The sequence below is a fragment of the Xiphophorus hellerii genome, chromosome 9 (genome assembly GCF_003331165.1).
Source record: "Xiphophorus hellerii strain 12219 chromosome 9, Xiphophorus_hellerii-4.1, whole genome shotgun sequence".
In the NCBI taxonomy this organism is placed as follows: domain Eukaryota; kingdom Metazoa; phylum Chordata; class Actinopteri; order Cyprinodontiformes; family Poeciliidae; genus Xiphophorus; species Xiphophorus hellerii.
The window spans coordinates 15,832,658-15,860,220 of record NC_045680.1 but is presented as its reverse complement, the minus strand read 5'-3'; the positions used below and the strand labels follow the sequence as shown (position 1 = coordinate 15,860,220).

The window sequence follows — 27,563 nt, the reverse complement described above, 5'->3', positions numbered from 1 at the left end:
GTCAGTTTAATAATGTATTATATTTTTGTAATTTTTATAAATGTATTAACTTTACACCAAATGTGCTGGATCGCATGCGTTCATATCGGTTCCACATTTGTCTCTCGAAACATTCCAAAGTCTTCGGGGTCATCAAGGTGTTTTTCAAGGGCTTGTGGTCTTTTCTGTTAGCACTGGTTTTCACCATGGATTTAACCATTTTCTTGCAAAATCACGAACACTTACCACAACTGTGGCGAGTGATGTGTCCTTTACATGTTCTGGGTTATTATGTAATAAGTTTTGGTTTTTTGATATGAAATATTTTGCTGACAAAAAAAAAAAAAGAAGCAAAAAACAATTGTAAGGCCAACATTTTTTCAGAACACAAATTGACAATTTGGTAAAAGTTTAATTTAGAAAGTTTGTGTAACTATGCATTACACTTATTTTAAAGAGGAAAAAAAACACCAGCAGTAACCCCAATTGCTAGCAACTTTGGAGTAACGCTTGGGGAGAGACAGGGTTCAGATAAAGTCAAAAGACCAAAAAAAAAATAAGCCATTTGGTATAGGCAAGTTTTTATTGATTTATTTTTTGTAACACAAAAAAAAGACTACAGAAGCTTCTCCCAGAATTTATTTCTAGTTTTGATGGACTTTCTTTAAAGGGAGAGTATATAATTTATGTTGTCCTCTTGACATCATGACCATTTACAATGTATGTTTGATAGCTGAGTATGGAGAAGAAAAGGAAAACAAAAATAACTGTTGAAAATCTTGCACTCGAGCGTATATTTCATTGTAACAAGCCAAACGTGGAAGAAGACCTCACAAAGAGCTAACCAAAGAGAGTTGAGACAGTGGTTTGCTTCTCCATACACTGCTTCAGGTGAACTTTTAAACTGTTTTTCTGAGCCCCGTGCCCTCGGTGTTCATGACACCAAACCCTTCCTTCCCTTGTGTTTAATAATTTAAAACATTCAGTGATATCACGTCTTAACAGGTAAAAACACAATGCCATCGAAAATAGAGCATGATCAAGTAAACAAAATCATATTCAGGGGGGAAAAAAAAAAAAAAAGGACAGTATGGAATGACTTTGTTTAAGCATGTCCTGTGATAGAACAATAACAGAAAAAAAATTACATTCCTAATCATGCAATATACACATTTTAATCTAATATTATGCACACAATGATCATAATAATGAATGAGGAGACAATTTCTCTTGGATTCAGCGAGGTTGCTTTCAGGAACGAGGAATACATACATGATCGTTTTCTTTTGACATTCCTGAAAAACAACAGATCACCTCTGTATTCAGACTCTACAACTAGACTGAATATCAAGTGGAATGGCTGACCCGATGGTCACAGACATCAACATTATCTACAACAGCAGACTGATGCAAAGAAGGGCCTTAACAGTATATATGAACAAACTAGTTTTTATCTTGATAAACAAGGTAAGAAGTCAAAAATGAACAACTCAATTCAAAAGAAAAAGAAAAAGGTTTCTGCCAAGGAGGCAAATTCTTCCTTGGGGTGGAAAAACAAAACAAAATGACAACGGAGCATGAAAAGAGGCAAGGCGGTTTTCCGAAGGGCAGGGAAACATCGGGGATGTCACCTGGGTGCCGGCTGACATGGGTGGAACAATCATGCTGCAAACACTCAAGTGGCACAGGCGGAAATATTTCACAAGAACACAAGAAGACGAAGCAGGTGCTTCCTCCCGGTGGAATTTAACTAATACTGGACTGTAGAGGGCCTGAACGGCGTCTGCTAGCACAGAATACGCCTTCCTGGTGGCTAGTTTTACTATTATCAACTATTTAAAGCCATTTAATTCATGGAAGGAACGATATGTCAATTCTTCAGAAGAGCTTGAGTAGACTGTAGGAATAAAGGCACAGAGCAAAAAAAAAGAAAAGAAAAAAGAACCATTGACCCACTAAGTTTCTTTGTTTCTAAAAACACCACATCTGCTCTGAGCATGACCAATGAGAAATCAGGGACAAAGCTTTCTATTAAACCTTTAAACATCCCTGCCTTTTAGTGTATTTAGCTTTGGTTTTCTCTCTGCTCCATCAGCAATGCAGCTGCCCAAATGTTTAGTCTTCATACACCAGGTGAGGTGACTAAGTTAGAGTACTACATTTTTTCCAGCTAGGACCCAGGTGAAAAAAAAAAAGTCAGTCACATTGTTTTTCCAGGCCCACAGAGCAGAGCTGCAATAATGTTCAGTAAGAGGGATGCAGGGAGTCGAGACAAAGGCGAAGACGGGCTTCAAACAAAAGAGGAGGAGAAGAGACCCATACGTCAAACAAAAACAAACTACAGACGAAAACATAAAACCTCAAACACAACCTCAAAATACAATTCAACCATCAACAGCAAACATCCAGTTGTTACATTACACGACTGTCAAAGAATGAACTGCCAGCAGGGCGGGAGGGAGGAGGGATAAGGCCTGGGAGAGAAGAGAACGTGAGGCAATCCAGAGCAAGGAGGAGCTGGAAAACACAAGTAAAAATCATGGTACACAACAGAGAAGACGATGCATGTAGACAGTGAGTCTGTAAAACAACAGCAAGGCTGAATGACCACAGAGCTGAGAGTGCAGAGGAAAAAAATTTGAAAAGGAAAAAAAGAGAGAAGTGTAGAGGAATCGGAGTGGATGTGAGGAGAAAGAAATCTTGAAAATTTGAGGACTAATAAATAGGGTGAAGTTGGAGGTGCCAGTCGCAGTGTTTCGTAATGTGATTGTGTTGCCATAATGAGGGAGTGGGTGGCATGGAGGGGCCGGGTGCACCCTGGGGCCGTCAGAAACAATCAGCACTGAGAGAAGGTCTGCTTGATCTCATCCAGCACATTCCCAAGCAGCGTCGGCTCGTCACATTTTGCATCGATGGACACCGTCTGAGCAGACTGGGAGAGCACAAGCAACAAAGATAACATTTTATGATGAGGTGTAACATTTTAAAACAAAGATCTGAGGCTCTAGTTACAAGAAAAGCAAATCAGCATGATTTTGTTTTAAATTGTACAAAAACTAAAAGGTTTTGGACACATTAAAGCAAACTCCATGTTTTAATTAAAAAAGTGGTTGCTCTAAAAATACATCTGTTTTTAATCGTCTCTTTTTTCTTTTGTTTACATGTTTTACATATAAATTAACTATGGTAATGAAGGTACAGCTAACAAGCAAAGAGTCACTTACAGTTTTGACCAGCAGACAGACGTGGTGACCCTGGATGGACCTGCTGTACATGGAGGCACAAGAGTCGATCCTCTCCACAACTAATCAAAGAATCACAAGAGGAATAAACTTAGCAGCATTATTCAGGTTGTTTCCCATTAAAGAGGCATCTGTGGTGGACCCACAGCTGCTCCTTACTGGTGTTATAGGTAATATTTTAATTGGTTTTTCAGACAGAAGCCTCATTATGTCACTGAGAGCATCTCTCCCTGTAAAAGCCTGATACTGAAATACTGCCGACAAGACAGGAAAAGGTTGACTTTTGTGTGGCGAGTTGCATAAACTTCAAATTATAATTTCATAATAACCAAAGCCTACTTACAAAGTTTACTCTACATGAAACACTAGGGGGCACTGATAATAACCAACACCTAGTAAAGACAAGTAAAACTTGTGCCAAGATTCTTAGCTCAGAAAAAAAAATAAAAAATTCTGTAGTCACTTCTTGGTATGGTCCCTCTTTGGCATTTTTTTTTTCTTCTTCATATTTGGATTGTTAAATTGAAAAAATGTTTAACTCTTACATGTTTTCTCTTTCAGTGGTAACAACAGTATGTCAAACTCTGGTAGAGGCAATGTTTTCCAGGACAGTGAAGGTAAGTGCCCACAGAGAGCAGAATCTAACTGGCTGATGGGGGTTGGGACTACTTTCAAAACAACCTAAAGTTTAACTTTATGTTATCCCTGCAAACAGACGTCTCAAGATCTTACGTCTCACTTATAAGCGAGTAAAAAAAGTTTTATATGGGGCTTCTCAAAGAGGAGACACATAAAAGCGCTGTGCAAGTTAAAATACAGACACATATAGAATACAAGCATAAAAAAGGTCCTGCAAACAAAGACAACAATTCAAAGAATGTGAAATGCAATGACTTGGGATTTATTTATAAATGCCTGAGAAAAAAAAAGTCCCAAGTCGTTTCTACAAATGTCTGAAGTTGTTGAATCTTGTTACACACAGTGGAAGTGCATTCCACTATCTCAGCGCCACGGACCTCAAAGGCTCTGTCCTCTTTAGTTTTAAATCTGATACGAGAGAAAACCAGAAAACCCTGATCAGCTGACCTCAGGGACCTACTTGGAGCATGCAAGTGAAGCAAGTCAGACAGATATAAAGGTTTTGAACCATTGAGAGCTCTACATTAATGAGAATTTTTTTAAAAGGATCCTGAAACGGATCATTTCCAGCGTTGGCAATATTTCTAAGATGGAAGAAAGAAGAGCAGGTTCCTTTCTAATAATATGCATCTCGGAGTTCATGTCTAACCAGTACGACGACATCAGGGGCCAGAATAAAAAATTTTTCTTGCCATAGTTCAACTAAAGAATGCTCAATGAGTTTAAAGAGTTGATTTAAACAACAATCTATATTCATACATTGTTACTTCTGAACTGATAAATAGCGCTGAGGAACTGGAGTTTTATGTCATTTTAGGTGGGATTTATAAAGACCAACCTGTGACATAAAACAATCTCAATATTTATGTTTATAAACTCAGTTAAAAAAACATCAGGGGCAAATGTAGATAAAATAAGAAAGAGCTGAATGTGGATTTACAATGTGAGACACAGAGCTCATTATTGCAGTTATTCTTATTCTTCTATAACTTTTATTAAAGCTGAAGCTCAGAGTTCTTATTATTCTCCTGTTAAATAAAAACTAAAACTACTTTGAGATTTTAATTTTCACTTCAGAATATTTTAACTACTTTTCAGGAACTTGCTTCAAGTCTTCAACAATTGCATGGTTTTTTTTATCTCAGGCCCGACTGGAGTTATTGCAGCACTGAAGCTGCAGTGCTGCAGCTAATGCTGATGGCAGTAGAAACGAAGGTGCTTGTGCTAAGCAAGCACCTGCCCACTTAAAGACTACAACAGAGTTGGTGGAATAACTCAAGAGTGGGTGCTTTTATGGTCTCACACAAATGGAAAACTGTGATTTAAACTTTTAAAAACCAAAGCAGAAGGACTACCTGAGAAGTGGTGGTGGAAGCAGATCCTGGCCAGCAGATGGTGGAAGGGCATGTTGACTCCCTCCAGCCGGATTGAGCTGCTCTTCAGGTCTCCCGACTCCAACAGTTTTGCAAAAGCGTCGCTGAAAAGAACAAACCAGATTACAAAGCATACCTGCGACAGCAGACAAAATGTTCAGCAGTTATCGGTAAGCACATTCCAAAAGTGTTAGTGTCAAAGCAAAGAGAGACAACTAAACTTACAAAAAGTCCCTAAAGCATGAAGAACACTGTTGAGGTTACAAAACATTTAGGCCGTGTACATGACTGTGTGAAAGCACCAATGACCCACAAGCACACAGAGTTCACGACCCTGCGATTTGCTCAAGGTTATTTTCCAGCTTTAGCTGAACACATGGACATCAGACAGTGTCTCCATTAAAGTGCTTTGAGGGCCCAAATAAATCAAGAATTTTGTTATTCTATTATTTTTATTTTTAAATTGAGAAAAGACATCAATCATTTTTAAATATTTGCTCATGTGTGCGTTTAAATCATCCACCTGTAGCAAGGAGTAGTGATTAAGTAGGAGGTGCAGGTAAAGTGCAGTTTGAAGTCCAGTTTCTCATGAGTAGAGTCGTCTTCATTCTGCAAAAATAAAAACAATACACAAATATATTTTTATTGTTTTGGTAAAATTAATAAATTACATCCTCTATGGTATTCAATAAGAATAACTTAGTTCATATTCAAATGGAAATGAACCAAGTTCTAAAACGTATACTGAAAAGTCTGAGGTCTGAATTAGAAATTTGTGTAAATAAATGTAGAAACAACAAAAATCCATCGATAGACCATGACTGGCTCTAAAAAATGAAAAAGAAGGAAAATGAAGACTTCTAGAAAAACCTTTGACAAAAATAAGTTAAGCACTGTCAGTAGAAATGTTCTTGCGGTTCTTCTATAATGCTTCTGTTTTATTTATAGATACAGCGCTGTTCGTGTGAATATTAATACCGACCTTAACAATGAAGGTTAGAGTTCCCTTCAGTTTCTGTGGCATTACGATGCTTTGCACAGTGAAGACAAACCGTGCCTCATTGGACACTCCTTCACCAACAGAAAAAAGAAATTGTTAGAAAGCCCAACTCGACTTTCACAGGAGGCATTCTGCAGATCCTTTCTGACCTGGAGGAAGTTGAAAGGGGACGACGAGGCCATCGTGAGGACCCGAACCTTCTGGCCTCTGTAGTTTGGAGTTCAGAGAGTCCAAGACGTTGAACTCCATGGATTTGAGGAAGCTGTTGCACTTGTTTTCAAATATAACAGACACAACCACCTGGCTGCCATCCTGCAGGTTCCCCTGGATGTCATACACCTTGAGAATACACAGGACAGGTAACCAAACAGGTTTTTACGTCATAGTCACAATACCTAATTTATTCGTGAAGCATTTCAGAACTTGGAAAAAAAATTGGATAAAAAAAGACTTTCAAGAAACACAGGAAATTAGATTAATTAGTTTGGAATGAGAGGACGCAGGGCTTCGTAGAACCAGTCTGAACACAATAAGATAAACACAGGGACAAACATCAGCCTTAGAAACTGAAGCAACACTCCACAGACGCTTTCATGTATTCTGACCCAGAGGGCAAGTCTGTGAGAAACAACAAGGACAGAGAACAGCACATCTAGGAAGGAGTTTAGAAGATATTCTGTCACTGACAGAATGGTGAGCAATACCTCGTCAGCATCTTCCATCATCTTTAAAAAGAGCAAGAGACCAGAAAGTAATTTAGGCTTTTTTTCCCCTCTTATTTTATAATAGTTGGGGGGTTTTTTTAGATCATAATTGGAAAATCCAGAACATAAATACATTGGTAACATTTTCACATGAAAACAGCTCATTTACTCAGTGCATCAGTGTGTTGGAAAAGTTTTGTATTTCTCATAAATGATTATTATTTTTAATCCAATGTGGAATTTAGAGCCTGGGGGAAAAAACATTAATATTTCATAAACTTCAATGCATTGTATTGGGATTAGACAGACTAACACAAAATGTCATACAATAGGGAAGTGGAATGAAAAGTTGTGGAAAACAATGTCTCCTTTTCATTCCACTTCACACAGTTACCACTTTGTGTAGCTCTATCACATGAAATACCAGCTGCTGAAAGCTGGGTAATCTTAGCTAATGACACAAAAAAACTAAGATGAACAACATTCAGCAACAAAGACAAATGTACTGACTCTTTCTTAAGGTCAAACATAATCCAACTTCTGAGAAACATTCATGTTCATTAGAAACCAAACTGGGGAGTTAAATAACATATTGATGCCAAACGGTGAATGAAATTTAAAAAGAAAACGTCCCAGACACTCACCATCTTGATGTAGGAGTTCTCAGCCAGCAGGCAGTAATTGGACATTGGCTGAAAGGAGAGAAAAGCTCAGGTCACATCAGCCATTCTGTGCCACTGATGTTTAATATGCTAAAGTGTGATTGTAGCAAGAAGTGAGTTTGAACAGAGCTAGCAAAACAATGGTGATAAATTTGCTTTAACACTGACCGGGAGGGGCTCTTCCTCCTCAACGGTGCCGTTCTGAACAGACTCCTCTCCAGCACCGTCACTATGGTGATGATGGTGGTGATGCTTCTTCTTCTTTTTCTTCTCCTTCTCCTCCTTCTCCTTTTTCTGCTTCTTCTTCTTGTGTTTTGAGGACTTCTAATCATTAAAACACAGAACATAGCCATGAATTACTGTTAGACCAGACAAATAAGTATATATATATAAAAGCTGAACAGTGAAAGTGGCTGAAGCAGAAGAATACGACAGATGCCATCAGGTTTATGTCACATCATTCACCCCAGCTTGTTGGAAGGAGAGCTGCCAATGCGACAAACCCTGCCAGGGTGTTGTAAACTGGAATCTTGAGGGCTGCGGCAGAATGTTTAACTTTGATCACATTATCAGCGTGACTCACCGTCTCCTCCATTTCTGTGTCTTTGGGTTCATCTGGCTCGGAGTCTGGCGCTGTGACGGAGGGCTCTGGGGCTGCTGCTGCTACTGTTGCTGCTTCCTGCTCAGAACACACACCCAAACATAAAGCACCAGATTAATGCATTAGCAGGAGCAACCACAAACACATACGGCCGAGTTTGCCACATCTGTGTCGGAAGAGGCAAGTGAATTAGGGAGGACGATAAACATGCCTCGCTGCCTTATATGCTGTGTAAAACTGCTGCATTAACCAGCGACACAAACTACGGTGAAAACACTTAAAAGTTAGCAGAACGGGTGGACGAAGGTTTTAAAGAGCTACGGCTTCAAAACCGCTAAGATTTTCTGTCATATCACTCAACTTTAAAGTTATTTTAGTGAGACCTTTGAAAAAAATGACAAGAGTGACCAGGCTGTCGTCACAGTAACAAGGAGCACCTGATCCTGACTTAACAGGTTAATTTTACTTTGTCAAATAGGAATAACAAGCTGTGCAAAAGGCACACTTACCTGAAAATGTTATTGTACATTTTTGCTCTACTCTATGAACTACATTTTCTTTAAAGAAACAATTATTCATACGTTGCCAAGAATAGGAATTATAAAAGCTATAATAATGTTCCTGAAAATATAAAATAAACACCTGCAAAATGCTGTAATGGTTTTTTAAAGTAAACATGTCTATTGTACGGCTGAATATACACAAAATCCAGAGTACTCTGAAGGTAAGTCCTTGCTTAGGTGTTTTCTCAGATCATGAAAGACTTCATCAGAAAATCTCAGACAAATTTTTAACTACAAAATTAGTCTCACAAATAGGAATTTCCTCTCACTAGGTGATACTCCCAGGACTAATATTAAAACACACAACGGACCAAACCCCCGCCCCCCCAAAAAACCAAGCAAACAAAAATCCACATGACTGCTAAGGAAGATTCAATAGACGCATCATGATGCAGCGCGGACACCAACAAAACAAATTCCCACTTTGACCTCAATAATAGAAGGACACCCTCTGGGCAAAACAGGAACTAACGTGAACCACTAGCACACACAGACAGTACACAGACATACATGCTAGAAAAAAAGATGTGCGCTTAAAAGTGGGAGTGGATAGACTTTTATATGACCTGTGGGTAGGAAGAGGGGGATGGGGGAGACAAAAAGGGAAGAGAAGCCACTGAAACAGTGTTTGGTCCAACATGTGAGGAAGGTCCATGAAACACAGGATTATGAAACAGGGATGTGCAAACTGAGAACAGAAGGGCAGGATGTGGAGAGAGGGAGGGTGGGAATGACTCAACCTGGGTGTTAGAGGGCACTGGAGCGTTTGAGAGCCAGAAATCCAGATCCGATACCTAGAAGAGGAAGGGAGGGGAGAGGGGGGGCAGGAGGTGAGGGCCACACAGTTTCTGTATTGTACTACTATTCATGAAAACAGACAAGAGACAACACTGTGCTATTTCATGAATAAATCAAGCATTTGGCAAGAGACTGCAGTCAGCTATGAGGAAGCTGATACTAGACCAGAGGACCTGGTTGAAAGACAGGCTAGGAAGAAGCAACGGAAGTGCTGAGTCAGGGAAGATGATCAAACATCTGTTTACATGCGATCTTCTTCACAGCAAATGTAATATTTATGTTATAGTGTTTCTGATTAAGTAGGTTTGTTTAGAGCACCTTGCAAAAGTATTCATACATCTTAAACTTCATCATATTTTGTGACATTAGAGAAGTTTAATGTCTGACAGGACAGCAAAGTAGTGCATAATATCGAAGTGGAAGGAAAACCGAGTCCACCAGTGTGTTAATGTAATCAAATTGGGGATGTCAAAATAAGAGCTATTTTAATATAATAGAGACTAAAAAAAAAACAGTCTTCTACGAAATTCATTTGTGTCAAAATCGATAGAAAACAAGTCATTGTCACACAGCAGTGCTACAGAAACTCTTAGATCCTTCTGAGGATCACCAGAACAGTCAGGTCAAAGAATCTAAACACTGAGCTGCTGCTGCTGGAAGTTTAAAACTTCAGTAACAACCTGGCCAGAGGTTGTTACTGAAGAGTCTTCACAGCCCTCTTTGGCTGACAAAGCAAATGCAGAAGCATTGCTCATTTTGCCCATAAGGCATACAAACAGCAAAACAGAAAAAAGTTGAGGGACAGCGCTACAACTAATACTGCTATAATAAAGTTGTAAAGTTCCTGCACATCGTGATATAACTGCAGGTATGAGTTAACAGGGTAACGAGCCTCAGCAGAGACTCTGTTTTAGTAGTTAAGTGACGAAATGATCAGCACGTCCCTTTCATTACTACTCTATTCAGTGACAAATGAAATGGAAGCCAATGTGGCCGATAATAAAGCAACTTAATTTTAACACAGTGGTTCCAGACTGAAGTCGACAATTGGAGCAGAAACTCGTCAAACAGAGTAGTCTACTGTTTTGAAAAAAGGTGACTTTTAAGTTGATGCTTTTCTAAAGTCAGAGCTGATTTGATTTATACTTTGTGTTTTTTCCCCCCAATCATAACAATGAAATCATTGTCATTTTATATTTGATAATATTTTCTGCTCTTTAATAAAAAAGAACCCTGAATTTAAAAAAAGAAAGAAAAATAGTTGCAGTGATATAGTCTTGCGTATTTTTCTCAGTATTGGTATCAAGTTTGACATTTTCTGTATTGTGTCAACCCTAAACCAGGCTGAGGGGTTTAAAAACTTTTGCACGGCACCATAATTTATCATTTCTATTAGATGCTAGCCATTTTTGGCTTAGACTTGTTTTGAAAGTACCTCAGCAGTGGTAGAGGAGGAAGTGGGCGGATCTGCCACTTGACTCGTTTCTTCTGATTGGAGCACAGGTTCGTCAGCCTGACCCCCGAGAAGATCCTCCTCCTTGTCTTCATGTTTGTGTTTTTTCTTCTTTTTCTCTTCTTTGCTCTTCTGCAAAAAAAAAAAAAGATTCATGTTTCAGTCAGGCTAAAGAACAAAGTCAAAGCAGCTGACAGCTTACTGATGTCCTTTTATAAATCTGATTAACAATTTTAAATATTCAGTCTGTCTTATGATACTAGATAGCCTGAATAGTGTGGGTCTTTATGATCAAAACAACTCCTTCACCTTCCGATCTCTCTCTTTGTCTTTCTTCTTCTCTCTCTTTTCTTTGCTGCTCTTCTTCTTGGGTTCCTGCAATGTCGCATTTTCAGTTTCTCCATCTGTTGGGCTTTTCTGGGCCTCAGCGGCACGATGTGACCTGACCGGCAGCTTCTCGCTGTCTGCAAGCGGCCTGGACAAAAAGCAAAATGTACAGAACCCCATCACTTAACTCACAAGACTTTGTTACTACTGACCCACTTGGATTTGGTGCCAAGACCTGGAAAACTATGAGTATTAGTTTGTTTTGCAAGCTGACAATACAAGACATACTAAAGTGGAACAGAAAGCAATACTCAGGCACATTCCGGTTTTCCAAAATGCAGAGCTGTGCTATTTCTCTAAGCCTGAAACATTAGACATCAGAACATTTCTCCCCAGAAGTCTTCAAGTCTTTTCACCCTCAAAGCTAGGCCAGCATGCAGTGTGTCCCCCTGCTGGTGAAGATCTATGGACAGACAACGCTTTCTGTCTGATGTCAGACACCATTTTGTAATTTTTTGGTAAAAAAACAAAATTTAGAAGCCAGAAAACATACTGCTCTAGCTTGAAAAGCATTTTATTTGTAAGCCTCCCATCCATCCGTAAACAACTGTCCAACAAGATGCTCACTTCCTTTGAAGGTACATTCTACTCCTAAAACTAAATAATCCAACCTCACCCAGGATGACTTACAGATAGGGTTTAATAGAAAAATTTTATGAGAACCAATTGATATTATGCTTTTCAAACATACACACTAGCACTGATCAAAGGGCACATCAAAGGACCAGCAGTCAGGTATGACTTGGGAACTGTGGACAGAAGCATTAAGGCATGTGCCACATGTGATAAGGTCTCTAAATGCATGCACCATATCATTATTTGAAGGAAACAAAACAAGAAAAAAAAAAGCTTTTTGGGAGCCTATGCCAGCAGGACAGATTACTAATGATCTGTAAGACCTGAAAATATCAGCACCAACATGCCAATGAACGTTTGTATGCTTCGCTTTATTGATAGTCTTAGTTTAAAGAGCAAAAAAGAAAATAAAACATTTGTTTGAATTAAAAGATGCTGATATTGTCAAGTTAAGTGCAAAGGTGCGTGAAAGAAGGGAGGAGGCATCAGGGTAAGAGAATAGGGACTTGCATAAATTGTCCAAAGCAGCTAGTTATAGAAAACACAAGGCAGGGAGAGAAAAGAAAGGAAGCAGGTAGGGCAAGCTCCGACTAGAAAAGGATGAGGCAGCTGCATTGTAAGTATAAAGGCATCTATTAGCGGAAAGACAAAGCCGGTAAACCCGTCTGTGTGCAGTCAGAGCCCACTTCCTGTGGCTGGGGTTCTACTCACCTGCGCCCAGCCGACTCCATCAAACTGCCCACACCGAGAGACAGTGATGGTTGTGTGCAAGCACAGAAAAGAGGAAGCAGAAAGCAATGAGGGTGTGAGGAAGGACAGGACCAAGTGGCATCAACTTTGATGCTTTGGTCAGAAATCTCAACACAAAGTGCAGGGTCAAAGTTTTCAGGCTATTTATACTTCTCTAAAGGCATTTTAGCTCGGCTGTTTAAACATGTACAGCTTCAACTCAGTCAAACAGCTTTGAGCTTAAATAGTCTCAGTGGTTCTCACATCAGCTTTTTTATTGCAGGAAAACATTCGCTTTGAGATTCTCCAGACTGTCGAGCCGTATTATTGACATCTGTGTGCCTCTTAATCATGTCCATTAGATTCAAAGGTGAGCCATCCAGGAACACTGAGAGAAGTCCCACAGTATTTAAGAAAAAAGAAATCAGGTGTTTCAAGGCTAAAATCCTTCGTATGTTGGGAAACAGGAGTTAAAGTGGGAAGAAAATGAAAAAAAAAATTTTTAGGACAAATTTAACACAAAAAATTTAGGAATTTGATAATTATTAGTCCTATAATTAGTCCTGTAATAAAAAACAAAGATCTTCAAAATAAAAGATTAAGATAAAATTACCAAAAAAAGAAAAGGAAAAAAAAACATACAGAGTTCCTGGCAAGTTGCCTCCCAGTCCTCAAAAAAACAAACACAAAAACCAAGTGGGCTGATTGTTTTGTAGATGTAGTTGGAAGTTTGAAATGAAGAGTTAAACTAGTCAGAACATAAATTGAAGCAGGATCAGAACCATGTGGACTCACTTGTCCAGGTCGATGTCCAGAGCTTTGTGGGGGTCAGTGGGGTCTCTTTCATCATCATCACTGGGTAAGGCATTCTGCAGGCAGCAAGAGGATGCAGCAATTAACACAAGACTTAGTACCTTGGCAAAATATCAATTTTAACAAGAAATCTTGATTTCTATAACCCTGTAAGGCTCAAATGTAACAGTAATTATTAACTTAAGAAAACTGATGCAATTTATTCCCCAGAGTATTTTCTTTTATATGAAATATGCCTAAAAATGTCAACAAAGAAAGCACTTTTGATTTAAAACGGAATTTAAACAGAGTTTCCCCAATATCTCAGACATCTACATTGATTTTTTTCTCCAATCAGAGAGGTACTAAGCTACACAAGTTATTCAGAGTAACATCAATACAAGTTTATAAAAATCCATTTGTGTAGTGGTTAGTCATGATGATTTAGCTGCATTGATGTGGTTTAAAAATAAAAAATAAACTCTGATTCTTATTATATTCCAGTTTTTTAGGGCACCTAAACGTATTGAAAGCACTACTTCGTATCTTAGTGAATTTACTGCTCTGCTTCAGCTCGATGAATCAGTTTCGTTTTCCTAAATTACTAGTGGTTTCATGCATCAACTCAAATAGCAGCGAAAAGTTTAAATAAAAAGCAAAACAGTAGTAGTAACTGATGTCTGGGTCGATACTTAACTCATGGCGTTTCTAATTGACCATTGCGATCTCCCAGCATGCCTACCTCTGGCATCTCCTCTGTAACAATGTCCACCATGTGAGCTGGAGTGATGTCCTCTTCGCTCTCCGGAGCCGAATCGTTTTTCTTCCCTCGTCCGCTGCGCTTTTCTTTCCTCTTCTTCTTTTCCTTCTTCTTCTTCTCTGCTCTCTCTTTCTGACGGCGCTCCTCCTCCATTTTCACATACTGATCAGACATAGGCAGACCTGAACAACAGGGGCGTCGTTTATAAATAAGACAAATGAAAGAAGGCAAGAAGCAAGAGAATGGCAAAACACTGTGGAATAGTCATTTTAATTATGATTTTGGTGACTAATTTAACTAAACTATTAAGATGTTTTTAAAGTTTCTTTGATTAATGTTATGATATTTGACCCCACCTGGGACTTTGAGAGGCACATTGAGGTCAATCTGCACTACTGGGATGTGCTCCACTCCAGGAGCTTCTTGATACACCTACAGAGATAAAAAAGAAAAATTAAAAAAAACTTAATTACAGTGCAGTTAATATCTGTTAATTTGATGGACGATGCGCAAATGGATGAGTAGAACATTGGATATATTCCATTGACGACTAAAGACGCAATAAAATCTGGGCATACAAATATTATTTTTCATACTCTACATTCTTCTAAAATCATTCTGAACAAAAGAACAATGATAAAAAAATATCCTTAAGTTTCTAACCTGCCTATTAACTCAGTGTTTCATTTAAAGAGTGCAAAACAAAGCACTATTATTTGTAAAAAATGAGTGAAAAGTGATCAACATACCTTCTGAGAGGATGGGGAAGCCTTGATGTAGAACGGATTGTTGGCTTGCTCCTGCTTTCTCGCTTCCCTCCTCTGGGAAAGAAATAAAATCTGCATCATGAATTAATCCATGGATAACCTCCTTACTCCGTTTTAGAACAAGCAGGGATCCACAGGGGAAGGCAGATAAATAATGCTTAAACCCTGAGCTAAAGATCAATACTTTTTTTTATAACACAAACACTGGCCAGGAATATATTCAGGCTATATCTTTGAGAATTGAGAATGTCAAAAGAACATGCAAATGAAGGTGAAATGATGAGATTTGTATTAACCATCGCCTTGCACTAAATAATGAAACGCAGATAACAGGAGTAAAATCTTCTGCAACAAAATGAAGCCAGTAAAATGTGCAGCTGCTGCGTTACTCCATGCTTACCCTTGCGAGCTCTTTCTCGTCCACCTCTGTGTGACGGGGTCTGGAGTGTTTCGGCTCCTCCTTTGCAAAAATCGCCTTCGGCTGCTCGTCCTCAGACTCACTTTCAGAAGGCGGTTCGTTGATCCAGGCGTCCAGGTCCAGGCTTTACAGACGTACAAAGATTTTCACACTTCAGTAGTCAAAATAATTATGAATGCGCTGAAATTTTAGCTGTAGTTAAATATGTCGGTACATGGCAAAGAAAAAAAAATAAATAAAAACATACTGACCCTTCAGGAACAGGAACTTTCTTCTGCGCTTTCGGGGCCACAGGGTTGAGTTCTCCTGCAAACAGCGCGTTGACTTCCTCTGCCACTTCCACGTCCTTCTGCTGAAGTTTCTGGATGTACTTGACCAGCTGCAGGATGCAGGACGCCTGAGGACAGAAGGTGAGCCAGTCAGCATTACACATACTTGACCAGATTAGTTTATTCGGGTGTGACCTGTTCAGCTCCCCGTTTGCCTCACCCTCTCCTGGACTTCGAGGTTGGCGCTCTGCACGAACAGCGGCAGCCTGTCTATCATTAGCTGGCTGGCTTCCTGCGCAGCTGTGCCGTCTGTGTTCCCCTCCTCGCCCTTCAGCACCGTTGCAAACAGCTTGGCTGCATTCTGAACATACACAGCCTGGATGTGGCCCGGCAGCGTGGCCACCTTGGGCCGCAGCATGGCCTCCAGCGTCTGCATCGGGTTCTCCAGGTGTCTACCAAAACAATACGATTTATATAACTGCCCGCTTTCGGAGTCGTCCTCCGCTCGGCACATTTGTGTGTGGAAATGTGAACTCACTCAGAGAACTCGCCGCAGATCCAGGCCGCAGCGTACAGAACCTCGCAGATGCCGTTCCGCTGCGTGTTGCCCGTCAGCAGGTGGGCGTTGTCCAGCAAAGTGGCCATCTGAGCGACGGCGAACGCTCGGATGGCCTTCACCCGAATGGCAACGTCCAACATCTGAGAGGCGATGAGGTGGCCGTGTCGTGTGCCCTCTAATCGGGTCAGCTCCACCAGGATGCTGATGTACCTGTCAGTCACGCACAGGGCAGCGAGTGGCGTTCAATCCAACCAAGTTAAACTCTGAATGAGGCAGAAAAGAGCGCAGGCAGACGGCAAAACAAACCATTCAAAGTTGGTGATGTACTGGTAGTTGCTCTGGCTGCAGATATCGATGATCTTGGTGAGAAGTTCATCCCTGTAAGTGGTTCCTTCAGCTTTGTCCACATGCAGCATCAGCTTCTTTACAATCTCCATCAAGTTCTTCTTAGAAACCTGGACAAAGCAGAAATGCGATCCGTAATGATGAATTAAGGTTTGATTTAAAGTCTCTTACCTTAAAAAGACAATAAAAACAAATTGCTGAGGCTAACAACACACATTTTCCTTCATGAATGAGCTCTATGAGCTTCCTGTTTATTCATCCTGAACAAGCGTCATAATGCAGGAAACTAAATTAACTGAAGATGCACTCGGTTTTGTTGCCAGCTTCCAATTTTTGTAAAACTCTGAGCTGACGATACAGATTTAATCTTATTCTGGATAAGATAAGCACTAATTTCTTCAAACCATCTTGCTGTGTTATCAACTTTCATTTATATTAAGATCAGCTTCCACGTCTTTGTGCTCCCGCCTGTTTCATTTTACACATTTCACTGAGACGAAAATAGCTTTTACAAGCATGACTACATATATCATACAAGGGTCAAACAGTGTGGAGTGTCGTTTCAGCTCCATACCATGCCGTAGAGAAGGTCCAACGCCCTGAGACGAATGGACTCATCTTTGTCATCGAGACACTGCAGGATAAGGTCCTTATGAGACTGGACAGACTTGGGGTGCGTCTTCAGGATCTTGGACATGGCGAGCAAGCCCAAGTATTTCACTGCACAAAGATGAAAACACACAACCTCATACAATGAACCTGATAGATTACAGCTCCGAATGTTTTGCTAGTTCTTATATCTGCTGATTAGCAATTTGTTTAGACAGCCAATTATTAATTTATGTGGATATTAATATTTTAATTATTTATCTCAGAAATTTTAAGCTATATTACAGTCCAGCTGTAAATGCATTCACCCTAAAAGGGCTGAACTAGACCAGGTAAAATAGGCTTTTTAAAGTTTAAATACTTCAGAGATTCTATTGAAGGAATAAAACTCAGCTTGATGAGAATAATTAGACAAAGACTGATATAAAAAAAATATTTCAGTTCATTTTAATGAGTATGGCCAACAACTGAGGAAAACGTTAAAGTGAAGTTTCTCAGAAAATGTGAATATTACCGAATAGCAATTGAAGAATTTTTATACAGGAATGTTGCACTCATGTGCACAATAATAGGAAGAGGCATGACTTTGCAGTCACCCATACCCTCTTGTAGAAAAGCACATTACTGGAAAGATTAGTGGATGGAAAAAGTGTGGTAAAACACTATGCATAAGTAACAGCATAATGGCAGCCTCAAGAAGACTGTGAAAGAAAAACTCTTCAAGAAGTTTCCATTTTCATTAGGTGTATGCCATAATCATCACAACTAAGGAGAAATAAACACTTAAATCACTCTGTCATGAACTTATGAACTGAGTTATTGAAATAAATTAACTTCATGATTTTCTAATTCACTGAGATCATCCTGTATAAGTTCTACTACAAGCTACGGATTCAAAAAGGAAAAACAAAAAAAAAAAGGGAAAACAGTAAGACAAAACACACAGGACAATGGAAAGGACAAACACATGTACACACAGGAGACTAGTTTTGTTTTGATTTATCCTTTAAGTCCCTGACAGATGTTCCTCACACACCAAAAGGATTTTCTAAAATAGGCATTCTGTCAGTCATCGTATTGGGCAGAGAATAATGAAGCCTCTCAGCTTTCTCAATCAATAAACGTGAAGCAGTGACCTTGGGGTGAGGAAAGGCAAGGTGCAGTGAACGCCATCACACAAGCGGCCAGCCACTGACGTCGCTACTTCACAAAAACAGCAGATAACGATTAATACCATCTTTGACAAGTTATATCATGCAACGGTATCTATTTTTGCACAATGCATTTTCTTTTACTGTGAGCAACAAAATAAATAAGTCATTTAGTCAGTTTTCCACGCTGTCATTTCTTACTTATGTTCATTGAAATACTGCAGACACAACCTGTTTCTAAATTTAAGCTGAAAAGTTCAAAGTGTAGCTAGAAAAAAAAAAAACACACAGTTTGAATATGCATTAGTGTTTACCATGTCACTGCCCATTTATATTTAAGACACAAGTTTGCCAGCCTGCTGGTTACACGCTTGTTAGTGTGCCAGTTTGTTCTGTAAACATTAAAACCACTTTCCCAAAGGGGAACTAATAATTGTAGAATGCTGCATTAGCTCCACATTTGAGCCGTTTCTCTTCATGGAGCTGAAAACAAAACACTTAAGATTGCTTTATTTAGCATCAAAAAACTATTTATGAGCTCTGCAAGTCTTCCTAAAATGAAAGCTCAGAATTTAAGTAAAAATAAATTAATGTTAGAGCCTAATCTTTGCTTCTAACAAAATACTAGAGATGCAGATTTCAAATTTTTATATATATTTTTAAGTCTGGCCATAGAAGGAGCTTTCAATCCAATACTTAAGTGAGGATTTTTAAGATTATCCTCATTTATGAATAAAAAGCTCATTTACCTAACTTTTACCTGACATTTATGAACAACTGCTACTAAGCGGTTGGTTGATGTGTTTATTAATGATAATCTGTGGGATTTTAATTTTAATACTTTAGAAAACATAATTGTTTACTATTTGACCTGCTGATCACAAAACTAAGCAAATTAAGAGTAAAACTTGCTCATTTTGATAACTTTAGAGCATTCAGTATCCATTCTGCTGTAAAATATCTCAAAGATCATCTGATAAAGGCAAGATGCAAGACTAAAACAGAGCCCAACTCTAAAGAGGAGGGAGGGAAAAAAAGGTCATGATGTTCATGCATGCTTTACATTTTTTCCATTTTTGGTTGATAGGCAGTGCTTTCTCAGTCAGTATGTTTATTCTGATTTCCAAAGCTCTATTACAAAACAGGTTCAGTCTCCAGCGAGGTTTACCACCTCTAGTTACCATAAGAAGGCATTCATTTTGCATCACAGTACAGGCCGCTATTTAGACGTAGCAGACTCGGAGGACCAACAACGATGCTCTAAAACCAAGCCACATTTGATCAAAATATCTTGAATATTTTTTCAGCGGAAGATAAAAGGATAAACAAAACGTTAAACCTCAAATTCTAACATACTACCACCAAAAATCCACTGTCTACACCACATACACACACCTACCTAGAAATGGGTGTCCGGATAACTCGAATGGCTGACTACAACAATATAAAAACCAAAACTGTTGTGAATACACAACTCCAGCTTAAAGCCTTTTTCCCCCTCAAACTGGATGGTTATTGAGCTACGCACTGAAGCAGTCTGAGAATGAACACTGCAAGCTTCTTCACAGTCATACTCAGCAATTTGCAGATGCTGCTTAGGAACAATGGTATTCCAAGCAGGCCTTCTAATTTAGTAAAAGTGCAATAAAGTTCGAGTTATCCAGAGTCAGGAGGTCTACGGTCTGGTCGTCTACGGGGGCCGACTGTTCCACAGTCAGAAACACACAGACAATGAGAAAATGACACACTGCAGGCATTGACAGAGGGCTCACAGTTCTGGTCCGAGTCTTCTATCAGGATTCGCAGTTTCTGCACACAGAGCTGTGGGAGAGAGAGAGAAAGAAAAAAAGAAACAGAGAAACAGGAGAAAAACAAAGGGAGCAGAGGAATTAATGATTTTCTAGACCTTTCCACACCAGGACTGATTCCCAAAAGGAAATATCATGCAAAAAAATCTGGAGCACCTAACTTTCTGGATCACTGAAAAATTGACTGAATGAAAAATGTCTTTTGGCTTTCCAATCAGACAGACCATTTGCTCATCATGCATTATGATTCAGCTGGAGTGGAAAGGATTGCATTGAGCGTAATTTCCAATGCAAACTTAAATAGATGGGATGGAAAACTGGAGCTCCCTACCTGGATGCTAGCGCTGTGGTTGGGCATCCCAGAGGACAGAGAAATCAACACTGCAATGAAAGACAACAAGGCGATTAGCTCAGGTCTGGAATCTTTACAGAAGTTTGACTTACACATTTGGATAAATGGGATTTACTGGATGGCAAAATGCATTTTTAACTTTCAGGGCTTACAAACTCAACAGTAGGAGTTGTGGTTTAAATCTCGGAGTCTAATATCTTAGAAACACAGCAACAATTTGTTGAATGCATTCCCCACAGATTCCCAGTACTGACCTGCAATTACAGTATTGACACATTCATACAGCAAAGACATGGCAGAGGTGCTGTGGGAGAGAAAGAAGAGTTAAAGAGCAACAGATTAATTTGCCTCAAATTGGAATATTTTAGCATCCATAGGAAAAATATAAGCAGGACTTTGATCTCACCTGTGGATTAAGTTTGTCAGAGGCTCAATAAGCTTCTTCCCCAACCTTGGCTCCAGAGGTGTGAGCGCACCAAACTGTCAGGAGAGGAAAAGGGTGACAATGTTGTCAAATTAAATATTGGAGTTACAGTGTTAGAATTTGCCAGTTTTCCATGTGGAAGCTTCAGCACACATTAAACCTGACTGTAAATCTACAAACAACACAACTCTGTTGGAAATCCTTTATCTGTTGTATCCAAAGTGTCATGTGATCTTGTGGGAAGAAGAGGAATCATTTTCTCAGTGTACATGCGCTCTTTTAAATAGTAAAATACTTAAAAAGTATAACACACACACAAAAAAAAATACACCAGAACAAAAAGCACTGGAGCGGATTATTTATTTGCTCCAGACCTACTGGTGTTGACAATTCTCGTGTTTCTAGTTTTTCCGTTTGCTGCAGCTGCTCCAGTCGTCCTGTTCACTTACCAGTTTGATGATCTTAATGAGAACCCAGTTATTGGTGGAGGAGGTCATTAGCTTGAAGAAAAGGGGGGCGAGAGACAGATAGTTCTTTGGGTTTCTCCTCGCCAGCTCACAAATCACATTGACGGCTGCTGACTGGACACCTGAGAGAGAGCAGAAAATAATTAAACAGAGGGAAAAAAAGCCAATGTGATTGCAATGTCAATGCGATTGCATTATAATGCAATCACCTTTACTAATTGACTATTTCAAAGGTGTATATCATGCATAGTGGGAAAAAAACCCCAATGATAACGCAAGAACAACAAAAAACAAAATTTAGAACAACAATTATGTTTTATGTGTAGCAGGTAAAGCCTTTTTTTTTTAAACAAAAATTGGGTAAAATATTTTACACAAATTTTTAAATTGTGTAAAAAATTATGTTGCAGAATAGAATAGAATCCACATTTTAATCTCAGTTCCAATAATGGATGGGTAGAAGTATATAAATGTTTAGCATTACAGCTCATGTTTGACTTTTTAAATACTCACAGCAGCAGGACTGAAACCTGGGACATTGTTTGCAAGTATTTTTAATGTGTTATATTGTGAGGCTGCAGCCCTCAGCTGGGTGCTGGCATGAGATTTAACACTTGAAAATGTCACACCCCAGTTAATTTTAACACTACAGCAGCACCATGTAACCTTAATTTCCCATTCACTGTAAAACAGTCCTGATAAGACACACCAGGTTCCCATAATTTTGTTGATTATATTCATCTATGATTTGAAAAAATGTTTTAGATGGCAACATATCATAGTGCCATCACATATGCCTCCAATAAGCACCACAAACTGATGGAAAATGCATTTCTGTACAACAAACTAAATACATGTCTTGGTAATTACCTGGATCTGGGTCCTCCAGTTTCTCCTTGAGTCTTGGGAAAGCAGGGCGCAGAGATTCTGGGTACTTTAAAAATACCTTATACATGATCAGTACAGCTTTCTTCCTGATGTAGGGTTTGGTGTGGGACATCTGAGTAAAAAACAGCAAAGGAAAGGAGAAATATGATAGTTTTATTCAAATTTTAAAAAGAATATACATTTCTTATCTATTCTGAAAAAAAAAGGCCTCGAGGGAAAACCGGACATGCAGGGCAGGAAAAAAAGACAGGACACTGGAGAATGAACCATCCAAATAAACTTGACATTTTCTGTGACTCACCAGTGTCATAATGTCATTAGCGAGATCCCGTGCCAGATCAGGGGTAACAAAACAAGACAGGCCTGTTAGGGCAACACCTGTGTCATACTGGTTGGGACTACTGAGATCCTGCAGGGGGAAATGGCCAAACCAGAAAGAAAAATTGTTGATTTAATGAAAACCAGTCAGCTCACAATAAAGCATGAACATCAAGGCGCACAAAACAGGTGCATCGCTGACCTTTCGGATCTGATTGGTTGTCAGCATGATGACATCTGTGCTCTCGTGAAAGCACTGCGAGGCTGCCAAGTAACCAATCCTCTGCAAAAAGAAAGGCAAACACATTCATCAGCAAGTTGACAGAAATGTACCTGAACAGCGCATTTCCCAGAGACAATTCATGGTACTGCTTTCAGAGAAGCCTTCTGTTGTGAGATGAGCTCAGCAATAACAAAACCGTAGTCCTACCTTGTATGTGAACTTGGAGGAACTCATGACTTCAACGATGTTGAAAGCAGCCCAGCTGACATCGTAGCCCAGCATCTGAAGCTGAAACACAGACGGGACGGATACGGTGGGCATAAGAGGAGGAGAGGGCGGCTTTAAACTGTGCCTGTGATAAATACAGAAACTAAAGCTTTGAATGTGAGCAAAGGCGGCAAAATAAATGGAGGTTTAAACCTTGATGCGTCTGCAATCTCCAAATAAAAAACTGATTACATTTTAATTGGAAATTCTGCTGCTAGTAGTGGTGAAATCTCCAGCTGCTACACATTACAAGCAGCTACAGTGTCACAGAGTTCACCTGATGAAGTTTTACAAGAAGCCATGAAAAATATTTCACCATCATTTTGTTTTGCATATCAAGGTGAATCTATCTGCATCATTCCTTCCAGTGATAAATAACGCCATATATTCATAATAACTGAACATAATCAAATTCTATCACTTTTTTCCTCTCTTAAAAAAACTGCAAATTGATTAACAGTATAGTGCACAATGTCTAACAAGACAAAAACAAAACTGACTACAGTTTTCTGTGCTTCTCTCACTTGTCTTGCAGCGGAATGCACATCAATACTTAACCCTGCAAACTGCATGGAGCAACGCTTTCATTTTCAGCAGGCGCTTAAAAACGAGGACATGGTCTTCTACCAGAAGAAGCAGGGAGGGAATGGATTAAACTGTCAGCGCTACACAGTGTCTCATCTGTGTGTGCATGAGTGTATATGTGCGGAGCAGAAGTGACAGGCGGCGGCAGAGTGTGCAGGCAGAGGGGATCTTACGTAGGTGAGCTTGCACACAGCATTGGCCTTGACAGCAATGTTGTCTTGCTTGAGCTCCTGTTTGATCTCGTCGATGCATGTGGAGATGTATTTGGCCTGCGGACAGACAAAAGGAGCGGGCAAGGGGAGAATAGACAAAAGCAGACACCAGATCAGATTAGGTAGAGCAATATCCGGAGCGGCACGTTTCGACCGAGCAACAGAAAGCCAGCTGCAACAATCCTGGTTGTTCTGTTGTCGCTTTTCCAGTCGACAGAAGGGGGAACTAAATAGTTTGCACAAGTCCTGCCCTTTATGTTGCTCTCCATCCAAGATTGTATCTATTGACGTGCCTACTGTTGGCTCAGGGAGGCAGCTGAGTCATACGTCAAGCTGTAATCAAATACAATTGTCTTGAACTAGTTCAAATAAAAAAAAGCAGTAAAAAATAAAGCAGAAAACATGGAAGAGGACATTGATTAATCTGTGTCTGGTTTATTACTTCAAAAATTCAACTTATTACTGCTGTTGGTGTCGAATGTTAACTTTGTTTTCAAAAAACACATTGAAATGCAGCTTATTACTAAATGGGTCAAATGAGTGAAATTAGCCTGAATTAAAAAAAAAAAACATTATAAAGTGAAATAAAATCATTAGAATAATTGGAATTGAAGTTCCAACAATTTAAAAATAATAATAATAATCAAATAAATAGAAAACACAAAGCAGAGTTTCTTAAGCAGAGATATAAAAACCATGATATGAGGCAGAGCCTTCTATAACTTAATGATGATGAATGAAGAATCTTGATTACCGTTCATTTTTCACAGGTCTTTTCAGTAGCAACTGAGAAGTTGACCTCAGTGCTCTGACTGGAGAAGTACTGCACATCAGCAATCTATTCAGGTGAATGTCCTGACTCCTGGGTGGTAGAGCATCTTTTCCTTCCACTTAACTTTCCTTTCATATACTTGGACAAAGCACTGAAAAGTCAATTTCTTTAGGAACAGCTTTTGTGGCTTACACTTTTTATGACAGGCTGATAAGCAACTCTGCTAGACAATGGTCAATTCAACAAGTTTTACTTTTTCACCCACTGAAATAATTACCATTCGTGTGATACTCTGAATCATTCAGATGCAACTGCAAAAAGCTCGAACCAACCAAGAAATAAAAACAATTAGAATCCTGAAATGATCATCTCCAAATAAATAGAATAAATTATTCAATAAGTATTTATACAACCAACCATTTAATTCAGCAGTCAACAGCTTTTATGCAAGAAACCAAGTCAGCCATTGTTGAGAGGGGCAACCCCACAAAACAAACACATATAGCTATGTGGAGTGTGCTGGTCATGTGTATGCAGTCATGAGACGGCACAGTGACAAGAGGGGGGGAGGAGGGGGGGGGGGGGGGGGGGGGCAAGGGTTGCTGAGCTCTGCTGCTGACGATCTATGAGACGCTGCGTTTTGCAGAGATTGCACAAAAAGAGACAGTCTTATTCAATGACGCTCAGAACCGATCAAAATAACTCAAATAACTGGGGCAACGCCAACACACTGATGCCAGTGGCTTCTACCTAAACAGGGCTGGAACTATACTGGAGCGTGCGAGTTCTCCAAGTTGTCCCATTTCCTTCCTTTAAACAGAAGAAACCAACAAACAGCTCAAAATCGTTTCCTCTATGAGTTCTTTAAACCGTTCAGCGACATCCCCGCGTATTTCTTCAATTTGCTCTCTGTGCATAGGCACCAAAGGGAGAACGAATGAATAAACCGTGCGAAAGATGTCGCTCACATGTGAAAAGCAAACAGAGAGCAAGAGAAAATGCAGGCTGCCCACGGTTAGCACACACTCACAGGAACACAGAGACGTAGTATTAATATTTTAGCAAACTGTCCACTGTCGGCTGGGCAACCAGCAACTTATCTGGGCGACCAGGGTTAGGTTACAACTGACGGCGAGTACAAAACCATGATCCGAGTCAAGAGATCAAACCCAAACAGGCTTGAAGGCCATAGCAGGTCCCAGAGTTTTATTTAGAACATTTGATTTCTTTCTTTTTAATAGAATCTACTGGTTTAGTTGCTGCAAAAAATTGATGAGACTGTGAGGAGGCCAAAGTTAGACAGAAATCCAACACCAACCACTAGTTACGACTGCACATACCAATTACACTACCTGGTACCCACTGAGCATTTCAACATCAACAACCAGGCTAAGCATCACCAGCACAAGATGATTTAAAAGATCGGTTTGAGCTCCCACTGCCTTTGCTCATAGAGCTGCAACATGGATGATATCATCAAACACAGAGTCAGGCTGATTGCTAGATCATTCTGTGTATGTTAAAGCCGCTGCTTCAAAAAGGTCCACTTCATTCGTTTTAAGAACAAGTTGGAGGAGGAAGATGGCAATGAATCACAGTTTATCAGGAAATTACTGCTGAAACATTTTTAGGACTTTTGCCTTCGAATTCGTTGCAGAGGCAGATTATGTGTACGAATGAGGTTTAATTGTTGTGATTTTATTCTGTTTTAGCAGAATGGGGATGTTTTTCGCCCTGGGCTGAAGGTTAAATAAGAATATACAGTAAAGTAGCTACAAGGGGGTCAAAATGTGACTGTCACAAACCTCCTCAGCTTTGGCTGCAAGGTACAGCACAACGAAACTGAGGAGGGATGTTTTCTTTACATTTTTGCTATTTAGACGCCGAACCAACATATTAGTATACGTTATTAATTAGTTTTTTTCTCCCCAATCATACGTGTAATAGCATTAAAGCCAGTGGGAAGCCTGCTCTGCCCCCCAGTGTGTGGCCTGTAGGCCAGTTCAGTAATCCTTCGGTGTGTTTTGATCTCAGCTATGCTGAGCAGTAATTTCCTGGTAAACTGTGATTCATTGACATCTTCTTCCTCCATCTGTTAGCCAGCCGGCAGTATCAGCCCTGCAATAAGCCACCTCGTCAAACACCTGACACGGTTCTGAAAACTACCTTGCGGGTTTCATTCTGTAAAAAAATGTCATGAAAGCAAAGCTAACTCAGCTGCCTAACTCCGGCTGGTTACCTGCTAACCGCTGGCTCTAACGTCTGGCTAACTTACCCACTGTTAGCCGTTAACGTTGGTTAGCTAGTCGCGGTATAACGGTGATGCTAAAATGAGTTGAATTATAAAAACATTGCTAAATGTTTGCTATTAGGTGTTCCAGGTGGCCAAGTGTGCTCCTTTACCTCATCTTCCTTGTGATTCCGAATGCCACGTACTAAATCCTGGAGATTTTTATCGAACATCCGATCGATGCTCCCTTTGACAATCTTCAAAGCCATGTCTGCCTGTGACTTGTGCCGCTCCGCTCTGTCCCTCGGGGCTAAGCGCCTTGCAGAGACGGTCCTTCTGAGTGCAGACCGAACCGACCGACCCACTGGGCTAGTCTCTCATCCACCCGGGTACAGTGGCGTTGGCGGTCCGCTACAGTCTACCGAGCCCGGGTGGGTAGGTGAAGCTGCTGAGGCCGGACGGGGCGTCCTGAGCTGTGCAGAGACGCTGGCAATGGATCAGCGTAGGAAATGGCTGACAAAATGGCGTCTAAAGTCAGCTGACTGGAGTGTTGAAGATTCTCATGTGGGAATCAGAGGAATTAAAGATCCAGAGCCCTGAAAAATCAGCCTGCTTCTTCTTCTTCTTCTTCTTCTTGGTAT

At 39.9% G+C, this 27,563-nt stretch overlaps 1 protein-coding gene across 5 annotated transcripts; it reads right to left on the bottom strand.

Annotated features, from left to right (window-relative positions):
* Positions 1-541: 541 nt before the first annotated feature.
* Positions 542-27,446, bottom strand: ap3d1 (adaptor related protein complex 3 subunit delta 1). Of its 5 annotated transcripts, XM_032571463.1 has the most exons (35): positions 27,096-27,446; positions 23,882-23,977; positions 23,064-23,144; positions 22,836-22,916; positions 22,617-22,724; positions 22,298-22,427; positions 21,410-21,549; positions 20,943-21,016; positions 20,791-20,840; positions 20,516-20,565; positions 20,149-20,197; positions 17,191-17,336; positions 16,578-16,726; positions 16,251-16,481; positions 15,933-16,164; positions 15,695-15,840; positions 15,426-15,567; positions 15,008-15,079; positions 14,615-14,690; positions 14,241-14,440; positions 13,502-13,575; positions 12,689-12,712; positions 11,324-11,489; positions 10,997-11,146; positions 9,504-9,557; positions 8,183-8,278; positions 7,768-7,923; positions 7,582-7,629; positions 6,938-6,958; positions 6,383-6,572; positions 6,216-6,304; positions 5,757-5,842; positions 5,216-5,337; positions 3,204-3,283; positions 542-2,911 (listed from the first exon to the last, which is right to left on the bottom strand). In XM_032571463.1, the coding sequence occupies exons 1-35, from the start codon at positions 27,189-27,191 to the stop codon at positions 2,816-2,818; spliced, it is 3,801 nt and encodes a 1,266-aa protein (XP_032427354.1). In that variant the 5' UTR covers positions 27,192-27,446; the 3' UTR covers positions 542-2,815. The 5 variants fall into 5 exon arrangements, with proteins under 5 accessions (XP_032427354.1, XP_032427355.1, XP_032427357.1 ...); XM_032571464.1 differs by lacking the exon at positions 6,938-6,958; XM_032571466.1 differs by lacking the exon at positions 9,504-9,557.
* Positions 27,447-27,563: the final 117 nt, after the last annotated feature.

Bases quoted from the DNA above. Each gene is read 5' to 3' on its own strand.
- ap3d1 (XM_032571463.1), bottom strand. From the start codon at position 27,191: ATGGCTTTGAAGATTGTCAAAGGGAGCATCGATCGGATGTTCGATAAA. The intron at 21,550-22,297 runs GTAATTACCAAG...GCTCTCTCTCAG, and splicing joins ACTGGAGGACCCAGATCCAG to GTGTCCAGTCAGCAGCCGTC. The intron at 11,490-12,688 runs GTGAGTAGAACC...CTTTTTGTCCAG, and splicing joins ATGGAGTCGGCTGGGCGCAG to GCCGCTTGCAGACAGCGAGA.